General features: G+C 43.1%; 1 protein-coding gene across 3 annotated transcripts in view; it reads right to left on the bottom strand.

The window, feature by feature from the left end:
• Positions 1 to 17382, bottom strand: part of CEP112 (centrosomal protein 112) — a 463550-nt gene that overhangs the window by 365649 nt on the left and 80519 nt on the right. For all 3 annotated transcript variants that reach the window (XM_055130431.1, XM_055130433.1, XM_055130432.1), the window contains exons 10-11: positions 4134 to 4220; positions 817 to 916 (exon numbers count right to left, since the gene is read on the bottom strand). In XM_055130431.1, the coding sequence (XP_054986406.1) occupies positions 817 to 916; positions 4134 to 4220 (187 nt within the window). The remainder of the gene's footprint in view (positions 1 to 816; positions 917 to 4133; positions 4221 to 17382) is intronic.

Raw genomic sequence — 17382 nt, 5'->3', positions numbered from 1 at the left:
ACAGAAATCCAAAACCGCAGGGCCGCAACAGCTCCCATAATCTTCATCCTCAGCAATGGAAAACAAACTATCAAATGATTCCTTTTCAGCAGGTTTGATTGTTGGGGGAAATTCCAAATAATAATAGTCAGTTCTCTGTTGAAATATTGGATGTATCCAAAGTATAGGGAGAATAAAGTGAAGATCATTGGCCACTCAGGTGTGGGGGTGGGGTGTGGGGGAAGGGGTTCTTGGTGGGGGAACAGGTGCACTGCTGAAGGGATGGGGCTTTGATCATTATATGACTGAGACTTAAACCTGAAAGCTTTGTAACTTCTGTCACGGTGATTCAATAAAATTAAAAAAATTAAAAATTAAAAAAGTAACAAAAACTGTATTCCTGAAACCCAATCATGAATAACTTTGTAATTTATGGTGAATTAATTTAAAGCATTCTTTAAATACAAAGGGAGTAACAGTCACCACTTCTTCCAACTCTTTAATCAAAGCAACAGCTGCCACTAGCCCCCACTCCACAATACACACACACACACGCATACACACACACACACACACACACACGGTTCCCTCCAGTCCTATGGAAACCCACAAATTCTATACCTGTTGACAGAAAGAACCAAATATAAGCATTCCCTCATACTACAAGTGTCAGAAATTAAATTCTGCTCTGTAAACCCACCAAAATGAAAAAGATATGTTATCACAATATTATGAATGAAAGTGTATGCTATTATAATATTTATGAATGAAAGGATATGTTATTACAATATGAATGAAAGGATATGTTATTACAATATTCATGCAACATTACATCACCTTTCACTTCAAGTTTTCTAATAGTCTCCTCCATTTCATTCTGTTTCTTTCTGTATAAAATTTTTGTTTCTTCTATTTCATTATTCTTTCTTTCTAAAATCTGCAAATGAATTAGAAACGGTTAAATAAACTATATCTTTTACCTTGAGAATACATATTTTTTGTTTGTTTTATGGTCCTGGGGCCACACCCATGGTGCTCATAAGTTAGTCCTGGTTCTGCACAGAAGAATTATTCCTGATGGGTTCAGGGGACCATACGGAAAGTCAGGGATCGAACCTAGGTCGGCCACATGCAAGGCAAGTGTCCCACCCACTGCACTATCTTTCTGGCCCCCAAGAATACATACTTTTAGAATGAGATTTTTTGCAAGAATATCTTACCCTATAATTGGCTTCCAAAAGATAAATAAAAACATATTTTAGGGGGCTGGAGCGATAGCACAGCGGGTAGGGCATCTACCTTGCATGCAGCCAACCTGGGCTCGAATCCCAGTATCCCATATGGACCCCGAGCACCGCCAGGAGTAATTCCTGAGTGCATGAGCCAGGAGTGACCCCTGTGCATCGCCAGGTATGACCCAAAAAGCAAAAAAAAAAAAAAAAATTTAGGACACTGAGAAAACATTAATATACCAGAATAACTGATTACTGGAAAATATCAATTTTAATTGCTTTTTAATTACTATACACCCATGTTAAAGAGACTGTGAGTAGTGACTGGGTGACTCAGCTGTCATGAGGAGGTTGAGAGAAACAATCAGGTGGCTCAGACAGTCCGGTTCCCACGCTCCCTGAGTTGGGCTGCACCTTCCGGTGTTCGCCTGAGAAGCCACCCGCCTGCGCCCAGTCAATCAGGCCTTGCACAGCGACAAGGCTCTCAGCTCCGGGGGAGGATGAGGTGCGCCGGCTCATCTTCCCTTCATGTCTGGCCCCGCCACTAGGAATCAGGAGCGGCAGCTCAAGTGTCCAAAACTGGAGCAGAGAGACAGTCCGAGGGTCAAACTCCTGCCTCGCAGGAGGGCAGACCCTGGTTCCGTCCTCAGCACACGCCGAGTGACGCCTGGGCGAGTCAGGAATAGCCCCGAGCGGCACTCGATGTGGCCCGAAAGACAAAACAACAGTAAGAGCCAAAACAAATAACACTTAAAAATTAAAAATAAATCTTAAAAGTTAGAAACTGCATCAACATTTTACATGACTTAATCATTTCCAATACTTAAAAAAATTATTCGTGATTCTATACTTCTGACTCCCAAAACACTAGAAAATAACCAACATGTAGAAAGGATGGCAGGCAGGGAGAAAAGTCCCAACCAACCAGAGAAAATGAATCAAATTAAGGCAGGAGGAAAATACCCACTTTCCTTTCCTTTTTCTAAAATGTTGGGCCGCGCCCAGCAGTGGTCCGGGTTTACCCCTGGCTCTGCTGTTCAGGCATCACTCCTGGTGGGACCCAGCCACCAAGTGGGATGCAGGGACCAAACCTGGTTGGCCACCTGTAAGGCAGGCTCTCTCCCTGCTGTCCTGTCACTCTGGCCCAAGCACCCACTTCCCTTATTATTCATCCTCTACAATCAAGGTTAAACCGTCCAACCCCAGCCGATCATTGCTTCGTGCTTTTATTATGCACATTTTCATTTACCGTTTATTGTGTTAGCCCCGTCTCAAAGAATCACGGGCATATCAGAAAGCAGATTGAGCCTGGTGTCCGTTTTGAAGCAGACAGGGGTAAGAATGCAAACATATACTTAAGACATTTTAAATTCTATTCCTTCCCGACTCCTGACGCTTAGCAAATCCCTGCAAGCAATACACCGACCAACAGAACTTCCAAACCGGGTTTTATTTTCTATTTTACCTGGCATTTCCAAGTAGTGCACTGCTTCCTGTTTTCATAAAGAATTTGTTTTTAGAAATTCCTGGAAAGGAATTTTATTACTAAATATTTTTCTTAGCACGGCTCTTTGCAAAAGACGAGCCTACCAGCCTATGTGAAACGCTGTTACCACCATCTGCATATCGACTTTAATTAACCTGCCACATAGAGGCATTTCCATTTCACACAGACATCATGTACAGCGCTGAAATTCTATTACTGGATCCCCAGCCAACAGATGGCAGGGAGATGTTTCCACGGGGCCCCTCTGGAGGGAGAGCCAAACGCCAGGGACAGTCGCATTTGACTCTGCAATCCGAATGGCGAAGAGGGAAGGCAGAGAGGAGCAGGCATGTCCCTCCTCCTGCTGATGTTCCCGCCCAGGCTGCCTCCTCCTGGCGGCTCTGGGGCCTGAGACAAAGAAAGGTGAAGCCACCGTCTGCCCAGCGGGAGCCACCAGGAGCGTGGGGGCAGAATTAGACAGGGAAGGGATTACTACAACCATGGAGGAGCCACCAAAGCTCCAGGCCACCTCCATCTCCAGCCCCGGGGCTTGGGCGGCGGAGCCCCAGCTGAGCTCCCCACCGGCACAGACAGACAGGGCTCCTCTGGGGTCCACCTTCGTGTATTGGGAAGAAACACCAGCGATTTATAAGGACCATCGAAGAGTCTCAAGTTCCCTGTGCGATGATCACAGACAGTGTGATTCCTGCTCTGCCCTCAAAGAGTTAAAAATCACTTTCTTTTTTTTTTTGCTTTGTGGGTCACACCCAGCGATGCTCAGGGGTTCCTCCTGGCTCTACACTCACGAATTACTCCTGGCGGTGCTCAGGGGACCAGATGGGATGCCGGGAGTCGAACCTCGGTCGGCCGCGTGCAAGGCAAATGCCCTCCCCACTGTGCTATCGCTCCGGCCCCCCAAATTACTTTCACTTTGCCACAGCCACAGGAACAACGCAAGGCCAACTCCGGATAAACGGCTGAAGGAAAGAAGCCTGGATCCTGGGGTCTCACCTGCAACAGCTGCATCTTCCCAGGCTGAACCGAGTCAGGGCGGGCGTGCGGGGACTTGTAACTTTTAACTACCAGAAAACTGAAAGGATTTTAGGCCAAAGCAAACTCTTGTATTTAGAGTCGATGTCTATCTCTCATTTCTATGAACAGTGGTAAGAGAATGGAGGTAAGGAGCTATACAAAGGCCAATTTTCAGATGAAAGATAAAGACAAACTAAAAGGTAACATTAACTCTAAGCATTTACACGAACACACATTTAGCAAGTGACATTTAAAGAATTTTTTTTTGCTAAGGTACTAATTTATTAGCAAATTCCATTGATAGAAGACACTCATAAGTACAGAAATAAGTGACTACATGGGTGAATGGTCACAAGACCCAAAATATGTCCAATATTCTTAGAGAAGACATGGTCTTAACCTACCTTCTGGACATCACTGTCATGTTTCTGCTGCAACTTGAGCTTCTCTTCGTGAAACTTAGCTTCCATCATCTTGGTTTTCATGTCCAACTTCAAGGAAAATATTTGAAAGGTATCATTAATTTACTTGCATCTCTCGCAAAAAACACACCATTAAAGGGCCAGAGAGATAGTTCCGAGATTAGGGCACCTGCCTTGTATGCAGTCAATCCGGGTTTGATCCCTGGAACCCTATATAGGTCCCCCAAGTCCCACCAGGAATGATCCCTGAACGCAGAGCTAGGAGCAAGCCCTGAGCATCACTGAGTATAGTTGAAAAACAAACAAAAAAAACTCCATGTAGAAAATAAAGTGAAAATTGAAAATTTTCAATTTTCACCTTTTACAGGTCTAGACACATTTTAGACACCGCATCAGTGACATTCTTCACTGGCTTCCAAGTCAACTGAAAGTCTTTGCAATAACTTTCAGGATAAGAGCAATGGTATGAAAAAAACTATGTTATCTCGTTCTATGATCACAGCAAACCTACCCCCAAACCTGGATCGATCTGACCGAAGACTGACCTAAATTCCAGTGGAACAAAGCCTCTGCAACAAAGAACTAAGGGTCAGCACCAAAGTGGAGAGGAGACAAATCACACACACACACACACACACACACACACACACACACACACAACACCCCACTCTGAGGAAACCACTGCAGTTGGGAAGGATTCTAAGACAGGGACTTTATCCTGGGGACCAAGGAATGAGGGTTTCGTGCCAAACACCGGGTACCCCAAGCCCACAATCCTAGACTTCTAACACAGGAACGGGAGATAAGACACTTCTGGGTGTATAAAGAATTGCTGGCGGGGACTGTGCTAATGGCGTCGGTGACAGCAGCAAGGACGATCAGAAGCAGGTTCCTGAGGAGAGCACCAATCACACGCAGCAGACACTGAGCTGGCTGAAGGCAGGAAGACAAAACCAAGACTCCTGGGGCCTGACAAGCAGGATGGGCCCCAGAGTCCACAGTCGACAGCGAGGAAGCCGCACCCCCAGAGAAAGCACCCCCCAAAGCCTAGCCAGGGGGCCCTCCATCTTCGAGGTTAAAATACTAAATAGTGGGCCTGGAGCGATAGCACAGCAGGTAGGGCATTTGCCTTGCACGAGGCTGACCTGGGTTCGATTCCCAGCATCCCATATGGTCCCCTGAGCATGGCCAGGAGTAATTCCTGAGTGCAAAGGCAGGAGTAAGCCCTGTGCATCGCCGGGTGTGACCCAAAGAACAACAACAACAAAAAATACTGAATAGTAAGTGACTATAAGGCTAGTATTAAAGAGAAAGCTTCCCTCCTGCCATCCATAACACAACTTAGCAAAAGACAAATTCTTAATTTTCAAACATTTTGTGTGGAAGAGATGGAGGCAGTCATACGTGCACATCTACTATGAAAAAGGAAATAAATTATGAATACTTTCACCCCGTTGCCTTTAAATGACATGACTTCCTCATCTTAGCAGAGAAGGGCTACATGATGAAGACCCTTGTGAAGATAAATCTTTTTTAGGGAGCCTACTAAAACTTACTCAAATTCAAAAAACCAGTAGAACCAAAATGGGAAGATTCAGGGGACATTACCCTACCTTTCTGGAACAACTTCTGGAGATGCTATGATAAGCTCAGAGACAGCCCAACTACTTACAAAGCTACTTCAATAACCCAACCCACTGACTCCCGTCTGCTTGGACCCTCATTGTTGGTGGACCAGATCACAAATAAACAAGGGATCTGTGCTTCACCAATCCAATGGAGGGTAATTCTTCAGACTTGCTTTGTCAAAAGACAGGAACGGAGACAGTAATTAAGCTATGTGGAGGAACAAATGCGGTTCGAGAGGAACAGCAATCAGAAGAAAGCGAATGGGCCCAATCTCCAGAAGTCAGGAGAGCAAGTTCACAAACGTGGCGGACAAGGAACAGGCATCTGAGCTGGGAAGCAAGGAAGTTCGGGCTCCAGCACTCTCTGTGGCTTTAGGTTTACATGATTTCAAAATGATTTCTATGTCCTTTAATAGTTTATGTGACCAATCTCTGTTCTAGTATTCAAAGAGATACATCAAAATTCTACTTTTCTAATGAAATTTTTTGTGGGTATATTCGATCAGAAGTCTCAGGAATAGCGTATCTATCCTGAAGGAGCACCCCTGTACTCTTCACCCAGATTCATCAATGCTCACGTTTCACCTCAGTGCTTTAGTAACAATAAGTCTCTCAATGAGAGATGTTACTGGTGCCCACTCGAACAAATCGATGAGCAACGCGATGACAGACACAGTGTCTCAATGTAGGTGCAGACTTACAGGTGTATACATCTATCTATACATATACATCTAATGAACAATTTTCTAAACCACTTGTAAGTTAGACACGTATTTCTCTACTCCTAAAAACCCAATGAAAATGATCTGAAAGCAAATACGCGGGGCTCAAAAGATAGTACTGAGACTGACGTGCTTGCCTTACAGGCAGCCAACCCCAGCGTGATCCCTGGCACTATATAGTCCCCATACAGTCACCGCATATATGGGCAGATGGAACCCCTGAGCACAGAGCCAGGAGGAAGCCCTGAGCACACAGGATGTGGCTATTACCCTTCCCGTAAAGACACTTCCTTTTACCTTATCTAACCACAACGTACTTATAAAAATCTGGAAATGTAAGAACACTGTAACATCAGCTAACATACAATCTGCACTTGTTTTATCAGTTATCACCATGACACATTTGTAGTATTACTTTTCCAGACCGGAGTCTTGAACTGTTTTGATTGTCATATCTCTACTTCTGGAACATCTCTCCAATCCAGAACAGTCTTTGTGTTTCTCAACCTTTATATTTCTAAGGAGCAGAGACAGTAATCAAGTGTCTCTGAGTTTGGGTTTGCCTCAAGTTTCTTCACAAACTTACTGCATTGTTAGCAAGAATGACAGTAGTTCTGTGTCCTTTTCCATTCTACATTATTAGAAGGAGGTCCATTTGTCCCAATATTGCCAAATGAAATGTTGAATAACTTGTTCAGTAAAGACAGTGACAAAAATATTACAAATAGAATTAAAAAGAAAATTTCTCTACTGCCATTCTTAAAAAAAAAAAAAAGCAAACAAACAAAACAAAACAAACCAGAAGTACCTTTTCTAAAAAATCTCACATTAACACTACCGAGTAACTGCATTTCTAATACATGGAGCATGTAGAAACAACCTAACTCAAGCAGTACATATTGCAGTACATATAGATAATAAAAAATACAGATGGCGATAGAAACGCATCTATGCACATGTGCATCTATACACACGTGTATCTGCAGACATCAAAGATAGAAACAGACAATATAATTTCGTTCAGCATGAAAGACTGAAATTGAAAGGCAATAGAACACTTGTATTTTGGTTTCATTTCCAAGCATCCCTTCTGACTCAAAGAACAATCAAATTCTCTTTAAAGTTCTCTGCCCCGCCGGAACATCCCCAAGAACTGGTAAACAGCTGGACCGAGCTGAAGCCTTGCAATGGCCACCTCTGGCATCTCTAAACCTGCCTGACAAATCCTCAAACAAGCTTTTCTATGGGTCTCTAAGGGACAGTTGATAGAATAGATGCCTCTGCGAAAAAATAAACAGCAACTCAATAGCCCAAGACAATAATGAAGCACTATTCCATGGAGGAAGAGAGCAATCCTGGGGTCTCAAGAACCTGGCATCTACAGTGTTCTTTATACGCTTTATACAGAAGTTAATGGGAGAAAGAAGAAAGTGTTCGGAGGCAAGGATAAATAAGTAAAAGAAGTTAGTAAGCCGGAGCTGAAACTAGTAAGCACACACAGGAATTTCAAGTAGCTCATATAAATGGCTACAAAGCACTAAAGTATATTCAAAGAATCAAAGACGTTTTTGCTTTTTATCTTTATTTTTTCCTTGTGCCTTTTTTTTAACCATAGAAAAAAATTTAATTTAAACACCATGATTTACAAAGCTGTCCATCAGACAGTTGTTTCAGGCTTTCGTTGTTTCAACACCAGTTCCACCCCTCGTGTGACCTTCCTTCCACCAATGTTCCCAATCAATAAAATTTTTAAGTGAGAAAAGAGGTCAGAGAAATGGGAATTATTAAAAGCAAACCAATGGAAACCCTAGAAGTGAATAAGTTATAAAAACTAAAAGAATAAAAATCACAAGATGAGGGTAGCTGACTTGGAAGTACATCATAAAGGGTGTGAAAATCTGATGACAGTCCCAGAGAAATGATCTAACCCAAAGATAGGAGAGAAAAAGGAAGACTCGTAATTGAAAAATAAACCTGGAAAGAGCCAGTGGCACAAAGCAGAGCCTAAGAACGTGCAGTTACAGAGACGTCAGGGAGAGGGGTGGGGAGAGTGAGGAAACAGCCCAGTAATGCCTGACTGTTCCTCAAGTCTGATACCAAACCAAAAGCACAGCGGGGAGAGCCACGCCACCTCTCACGTTGCTGCAGAGTGAAAACAGCAGCAACGTCCACGCTCACTCTGGTCAGCACTGGAAGCCAAAGAGGAGATGGGCCTTGAAAGGAGCCCGAAGAAGAGGCAGAGAGTCCTGGGGGACAAGGAGATCCACGGTTTGCTCCTCATCAGAAACGAGGGGGGCCAGCAGAGAAATGAGAGACGAGAAGTGCTGCACGGAGAAGACCCGGGTGAAGGACAGACAGACAGGGCCTATCGGCCGAGGCCCCGGGCCCCGAGGAGCGAGCAGAGGTGTGTGCTGAGGACCACAGGAAGGGGCACCGGGGCCAACTCGGATAGGAAAGGAAGTACCAGGAAGGTCACGTGGTGGGAGAAAGCCCGTCATAACCGCATCAGCTCAAGAGACAGCTATGTACTCCAAGAACCGCAGCACTGGGGGCTGGAGCAATAGCACAGTGGGTAGGGCGTTTGCCTTGCACGCGGCTGACCCGGGTTTCATTCCCAGCATCCCATATGGTCCCCTGAGCACTGCCAGGAGTGATTCCTGAGTGCATGAGCCAGGAGTAACCCCTGTGCATCGCCGGGTGTGACCCAAAAATGCAAAAAAAAAAAAGAACCGCAGCACTGAACTGTGGGCGTGAGTATGGAGACCCTCCAACAACTCCAGCACGAAGGATGGCGCCAGGGTCAGAGTGAATGACAGCTGCCAAGGCATGGCAGGTGTGAGGTGGCAGAGAGAGGGAAGGCAGCACACTGACAGCGGACAGGCAGAGGGGGAGGACGGGGACTGGCAGCCCCGAGCCCCAAACCTTCAAGCCCGGGGCCCGCATGTCCCAGCCGAGTTACCTCCCAGAGCGAACCCGAGTTCCCTGGAAAATGTTGGGTGGAAAACCCCTGAAAACTAAGGGACAGCTCTCGGTAAACAACCACTACGGAAAGAAACACAAAGGGAAAATAGCACACGAAAATATGTCCAGCAGCAGAAAAATCAAAACAATCATAAACTCAAGCCACAAGACACGAGGGGCAGCTTCATGGCCGTTGTGAAGTCAAGAGACGCCAGTCAGACGCCAAGCACCTGTGCTCAGGGAGGGCAAGCTCACCAACACCCCACAGGGTCCCCGAACCCATCAGAGAGATCCGTGGGGCCCCAGATCCAGAAATAAGCTCTGAGCACCACTGGTATGGCCCCCAAACCAAATAACAACAACAACAACAATAATAATAATAATCACTGTCATCCCGTTGCTCATTGATTTGTTTGAGTGGGGACCAGTAATGTCTCTCATTGAGAGACTTGTTGTTACTGTTTTTGGCATATCCAATATGCACGGGTAGCAATAATAATAATAATAATAATTTTATAATGGAAAAACATAAAAGGCTTTAGATCAGTGATTGTCGTAAATAAAAACTTACTCATTGGTATCTTTCTATTCACATCCTAATACAGCTGCTTAAAATAGTGAGCAAACTCTTGGTGACTGTATTATGCAACACTGTTCTAGAATTGTCTGGACTGGAGCGAGAGCACAGCGGGTAGGGCGTTTGCCTTGCATGTGGCCGACCCAGGTTTGATTCCTCCATCCCTCTCAGAGAGCCCAGCAAGCTACCAAAAGTATCTTGCCAGCACGGCAGAGCCTGGCAAGCTACCCGTGGTGCATTCAATATGCCAAAAACAGTCTCACAATGGAGACGTTACTCACAATAGACTAATAAATCTCATAATAGAGACGTTACTGGTGCCCGCTCGAGCAAATTGATGAGCAATGGTACGACAGTGCTACAGTGCTATTTCAGAATGTTCATTGAACATCTTCTTTTCATTTGAGATAAAATATCAAAGATGTTTTAGGCTTAAATAATTTATGGTATTCGAGGATATCAAAGAATCATTTTCCAGACTGAAAACAGTATAATGTATAATCAAAATAAAACTATTTTCACCATGCTTGAAGATACGTGATTTCCACTATGAAGCTTCTGATTCATGACATACTTTTGAGAATTTAATGTTTTTGAAGATAATGAATTATTTTACATAGCAAATTATAAATAATTTGCTAAAAGGATAATCAAAACAAGTTTTCTTAGAAGAAAGTGAAGATTGTTGCATCTCACTATGGAGCCCTTAAACCCTTGTGTAAGAGATTACTAAGGTGTTGCTATAGGTTAAACTTTCTGTGTTTATATTTTGTTAATCAAGATTGGTTGCCTTCTACGTTACAGCCCCTTCCACCTGGTGTGCTACTCCTGGTTTAACAGTGTGATCGAGTTTTTCTAAAATAATTAGTGTTTTAAAAAGTATTTATTATTATGGACTCGAGTTATTGTGATAGCACAGCGGGTAGGGCATTTGCCTTGCATGCTGCTGACCGGGTTCGATTCCTCCATCCCTCTCGAAGAGCCCAGCAAGCTACCAAGAGTATCCCATCCACACGGCAGAGCCTGGCAAGCTCCGTGTTGCATATTCGATAGGCCAAAAACAGTAACAAGTCTCATGACGTTACTGGCGCCCACTCGAGCAGATCGATGAACGATGGGATGACAGTGCTATAAAAAGTGAGAAGGTCTAAAGTACAAAGACAGCCTACAGAATGGGAAAGGATATTTACCCAATACCCATCCAAGAAGGGCTTGATATCAAGGACATACAAGGCACTGGTTGAACTCCACAAGAAGAAAACTGCCGACCCGATCAAAAAATGGGGTGATGAAATGAACAGAAACTTCCCCAAAGAAGAAATCCGAATGGCTGAAAAGCACATGAGAAAATGCTCAACATCACTAATCATCAGGGAGATGCAGATCAAAACAACAATGAGATACCATCTCATACCACAGAGACTGGCTCACATCCCAAAAAACAAAAGCAACCAGTGTTGGCGCGGATGTGGGGAGAAAGGGACCCTTCTTCACTGCTGGTGGGAATGTCAACTTGTTTAGCCCTTTTGGAAAACAATATGGACGATTCTCAAAAAATTAGGAATTGAGCTCCCATTTGACCCAGCAATACCACTCCTGGGAATATATCCCGGAGAGGCAAAAAGATATAGTAGAAATGACATCTGCATTTCAATGTTCACTGCAGCACTGTTTACAATAGCCACAATATGGAAAAAACCGGAGTGCCCAAAAACAGATGACTGGTTAAAGAAACTTTGGTAAATCTACACAATGGAATACTATGCAGCTGTTAGTATAGAGGAAGTCATGAAATTTTCATATAAGTGGATCAACATGGAAAGTATCATGTTGAGTGAAATGAGTCAGAAAGAAAGAGACAGATATAGAAAGACTGCACTCATATGTGGAATATAAAGTAGCAGAGAGAAAAGCAAAAACAAATAAAAAAGAAAAAGAAAAAAAAGAATAAAAAATAATAAAAATAAAGTAGCAGAGAGGTACGACCTTGTAATGATGCAACTTAGGGCAGAAATTTCTCTGTACTTAGTTACTAAAATACTAAAATACAGAAATCCAAAACCGCACGGCCGCTATTGTAACCACACGACCTCATATCTCTTCATTCTCAGCAATGGAGAACAAATTATCAAATGCTTCCTTTCCAGCAGGTCCAACTATGGAGGGGGGAAACTCCAAACAATAATAGTGAGTCTTTTGTTGAAATATTGAATGTAATCAAAGTAAAGAGAAAGTAAAGTGAAATTTATCAGCTACACAGGCGGGGTGGGGGGCTAGGGGGCTTGGGGGCTGGGGGGGGAGGTTTACTGTGGTTCTTGGTGGTGGAATATGTGCACTGGTGAAAGGATGGGTGTTCAAGCATTGTGTAACTGAGACTTAAGCCTGAAAGTTTTGTAACTTTCCACATGGTGATTCAATAAAAAAAATTTTTTTAATTAAAAAAAAATTTAGAGTTACAAAAAATAAAAAATAAAAAAAGTGAGAAGGTCTAATAAGACTGATTACACCAACATTTAACATATCACCATGGAAGACATTCTTTTAAATTTTTTAATTTTTGAAGCTTTGAGAACACGGTTACCATATTGTTAATGTTCATAATTTTAACGTTCATAATTTTAACGTACAAAGTCACTGGAGCTTCCTCGCCACCCAAGTGCCCAAGGCTCTCCCTCACTGTGCTTATGCCAATCCCAACCCACTTCTCCTGCCCACCTCCGCCCCCTGCTTGGCCATCTCACTTCTGCAATCACAGGCCAAGGGTCTGGCCTCATTTGATACTGTCTGTTCCCTCTGTTTTTATTTTCTTGGTCTTAAATGTGAGAGTAGGGACAGGGTTTGGGGGCCACTCCCAACTCTGTGCTCAGGAATCAGTCCTGATGCTAGCTCAGAGGACCATATGGGGTGTGAAGGAACAAATCCCAATCTACATGGGCTGGAGTGATAGCACAGCGGGTAGGGCATTTGCCTTCCACACAGCCGACCCATGTTCGATTCCTCTGCCCCTCTTGGAGAGCCCGGAAAGCTACTGAGAGTATCACGCCTGCACAGCAGAGCCTGGCAAGCTCCCCATGGCTTGAATATGCCAAATACAGTAACAATAAGTCTCACAATGAAAGACGTTACTGGTGCCTGCTCGAGCAAATTGATGAGCAACAGGATGACAGTGACAGTGACAGTGACCATGTGCAAGGCCAGTCAGTGCCTTACTCCTGTATTATCTATTTATCTATCCATCTAGATTGTATATACAGATATAGATATAAAGATCTGCACACCACAACTTCTTTCTCCATTCTTCCGTCATTGAACACGAGGGCTGTTTCCATGACGACTGCCCTAAGTACTGTCATAAGCATACATGTACATACATCTTTTCAAGTTCATGCTTTTGTCTTGGTTCTTGGTGATGCAGACCGAGAAGTGGGATCGCTACTTTCTGTAGCGGCTGAGCCAGATGGCACCCCACCAACAGGACGGAGGGTTCTTCTGGTAACTGCATCCCTACCAACACTCATTGTTTCCTGTATTTTTTGCTATAGGCCACTTTTGCTGGCTTAAAATAATATCTCACTGTTATTTTATTTTCATTTTCCTGATAACATGTTTCACTGACATCCCGTTGTTCATGGATTTGCTCGAGCAGGCACCAGTAACATCTCCATTGTGAGACTTGTGACTGTTTTTGGCATATCGAATACACCATGGGGAGCTTGCCAGGCTCTGCCGTGCGGGCAGGATACTCTTGGTAGCTTGCCGGGCTCTCCAAGAGGGATGGAGGAATAGAACCCAGATGGCCGCGTGCAAGGCAAACGCCCTACCCGCTGTCCTATTGCTCCAGTCCGCCTGATAACATAGCACGAAAAAATTTATATGCATAATGGCTGATCATAATTCTAGTATCTGTTAATATCCTCTCCCTATAGTTGATTGGATAGCTGCTTCACTCCCCACACCCTGTGCACATGCACGTACACACACACAAACACACACAAACTTTATTTAAACACTGTGGCTTGCAAAGTTGTTCGGGATGATCTGTTACAGGCACTCAATATTCCAACACCAATCCCACATCACTGTTACCTTCCCCCATCATTATCTCTATTTTCCCAACCATCCCTCAAGCCTGTGCTCATGGTGGGCACACGATAATTTATCTTATATTGCTTGTATCCCAAAATAGCTAACAGAATGTTCAAAAAAATACTTCATTAGAAGAAAATTAATGAAAACTGTTGCCTCTCACCACATACATATGAAGTCCTTGTCTGGGGAATTACTAAACTGCTGTTACGAGTTAAGCTTCTGTGTCAGTATTTCTGTAAGTCAAGACTGTTTGGCTTCTACCTTACATCTCATCCAGTCAGTTGTGCTACTACTGGATTGTCAGTGTTGTCGAGTTTGGAGATACCACCTCCACGCTCCAGAAAATCCAAAATTTTAACCAGTCAGTCCAGCTGGGTTAAATTTTTTGCCGCTGACTTTCCATGGCCGTGGTTGTGGTGCATGGGGGTAACTGCTGGTGCTTCTGGAAGTACAGGCAAGTGGGGGGAGGCAGCCCGTTCTGATTCTGAGAAGACATAGGGACCCAGGTGCCTGAGATTTCAGTCTGGCTAAGTTCTCTGTGAGGCATAGCAGTCCTGAGGCAATGGAGTCCAGCTGGCAGCACACTGGTGGTGTGTGGTGTGGAAGCAAGTGGCTGCTGGGGAGAATGCCCTGGCTACCTCAGCCATGTGTGGGTGTCGAGAAGACTTTTGCGGTTAGTTTACCTCTTTCAGCATTTATTTCTGAGTCTCCACAACAAGACCGGGAAAAGATGAGCTTGCATAGTGGTGGAAGTTTGTGAATCATAGCATTTTGGTGTTGCATAGTTTTGTGAGTGCTTTCTATATACCTTAGCCATTTAGTTGATGCACAATGTGCAAATATTTTCTCCCATTCAGGTGGTGTCTCTTTGTTTTAGCTTAAATTTCTTTTGCCATGCAAAACTTGGTTGGATCCAGTTTCATTTTTTTGTTGTTTGCTTTGAAGTCAAATCATCTGAGGCAGCTCTGATGTCTATATTCTGAAGAGTTCTGCTGACGCTTTCCACAATGTAGTTTATGGATTCTGGTCTAGTCTCAAGGTTTGAATTAACTTTTGTATATGGTGTGAGACATGGTCCTAGTGTCATAGTTTGCCTGTGGCTGTCCAGTTTTCCCATTGGTTGAGCAAGCTTTCCTTGTTCCATTTATGTATTCTGCCCTTTGTCACAGGTTAACTTCTCTTTATTTAAGAGCTTGTCTTGGTGTTCTTAATTTCATTCCATTGTTCTTAGAGTCAATCCATACTCTAGAATCACACAGCTTTTTATTACTGTAACTTCTGTTGTTGCTTTGGAGCCACATCTATTGATGCTCAGGGGTAACCCCTGGCTCTGCATTCATGAATTACACCTGGCAGTGTTTGGGGAGATCATGTGGTATGCCGGGGATCAAACCCGGGTCAAGGATGTGCAAGGCAAGCGCCCTGCCCACTGTACTGTTTTTCCAGACCCAAGATTACTATAACGTCTAAGTATGATTTAAAGTCAAGGAATGTGATGCTTCCAAACTCCTTTTTTTTCCAGAATTGCTTTGGCTATTTGGAAATTTTTACGATTTCATACAGATTTTAATAGTGTTTGTTCTATGTACTTGGTATTTTCTTATTGGTACTTTGATGGGGATTTAACTAAATCTGTCTAGTTCTTTGGGTAGGATGCTCATTTTGGTCATGTTAATGCTTCCAATCTGTTGGAAGAATTAACCACAGAGAATATGTTTCCATTTTCACATAGAATCTTCCACACAGAATATTTTCCCATTTCCTGACATCTTTTTATCTTTCAAAAGTCAGAGTTTTTGATATATAAGGGTTTTTTTGGCCTCCTTTGCTGACTGCTAGGTACTGGATGTTTTTGAATACTATTTTAAATGGGGCTGTCTTTTTTATTTCCTTATCTTCTAGTACATAAAGAAGTGTAATATGGTTTTGTGCATTGACTTTGGAGTCTGCTGCTTTGCTGTACTGATTTATTGTTTCTAAAAGTTTTTTGGTGGAATCGTCAGGATTCTCTTTGTATAATATCACAACAGCTGAAAATAATGATAGTTTAACTTTCTCCTTTCCAATTTGAATGCCTCTGATCTCTTTTTTTTTCTCTTTTTGGCTCACACCCGGTGATGCTCAGGGGTTACTCCTGGCGGTGCTCAGGAGATCATATGGGATGCTGGGAATCGAACTTGGGTCGACCACATGCAAGGCAAATGCCCTACCCACTGTGCTATTGCCCCAGTCCCTTTTCTGATTTCTTTTACTTGCCTGATTTCTGCGGCAAGAAAACTACACTGAATGATAGTGGAGAAAGTAGACAACTTACTTAGCCTTGTCTCTGGATGACCTGCAGGGGAAAGCTTCTCACTTCTGCCATTGTTATTGCCTATTTGTTGTAAAAGGTCATTACTATCTTGAGCTTCATTCTTTCTAACCCTATTTTGTTGAGAGGTTTTATCACTGATAAGATCTTTAGCTTTCATTTTGTTGGTGCAGTATATTACATGTATTGGTTTGTTTATATTGAACCCACCTTCCACCCCTGGGATGAATTTCACTTGATAATGTTGTATTTCCTTTGGATATATTGTTGGATTTGGCTCACTGAGATTTTGTTATAGGTATTACATCATTGTTATCAGAGATATCAGCCTGGAATTTTCTCTTTTAGTAATATCTCGCTGTGCTTTTGGCATTCAGGTAATGTTAGCTTCACCAAAACTAATAGGAAGAATTCCCATTTCTCCAATATTTTGGAAGAGTTTGAAGTTGTGTTTTTTTTTTTTTCTGAAAGCCTGGTAGAATTCTCTAGTGCTTCCTGAGCTTTGAATTCAGGAATATTTTTCATTACTGTTCCAATTTCCTTACCCACAATTGATCTGTTTAGGATTTCTTCTTTCTCCTAGTTCCCCCAGGAGATTGTATGATTGATCCTAAAAATGCATCCATTTCCTCCAGGTTTCCAACTTAGTGGTGTCAAGTTGTTATCTTTTGAATTTCTGAGGTACAGAAATTCAGTTTTATAATTCTAAGGAGATTGTCCTTTCTCCCCTTTCACCTCCGATCCCATTTGGATTTTTTTCCCTTCTTTCCCCCTCCCGAGTCTAGATAAGGTTTTATCCATCTCGCTAATTCTTTCCCAGAAAAGTTCCTGCATTTAACCTTTCAATCATTTTCTTGATTTCTGTATCAAAGATTTCTGCTCTAATTTTTTATTATTTTCTCACTTCTGCTTGCTTTAGAGTTGTTCTTTTCCTAGTTTCTCA

This window comes from Sorex araneus, chromosome 3, assembly GCF_027595985.1.
Source record: "Sorex araneus isolate mSorAra2 chromosome 3, mSorAra2.pri, whole genome shotgun sequence".
In the NCBI taxonomy this organism is placed as follows: domain Eukaryota; kingdom Metazoa; phylum Chordata; class Mammalia; order Eulipotyphla; family Soricidae; genus Sorex; species Sorex araneus.
Note: the sequence above shows the minus strand (reverse complement) of the source record. Positions and strands in the feature narration are given on the sequence as shown.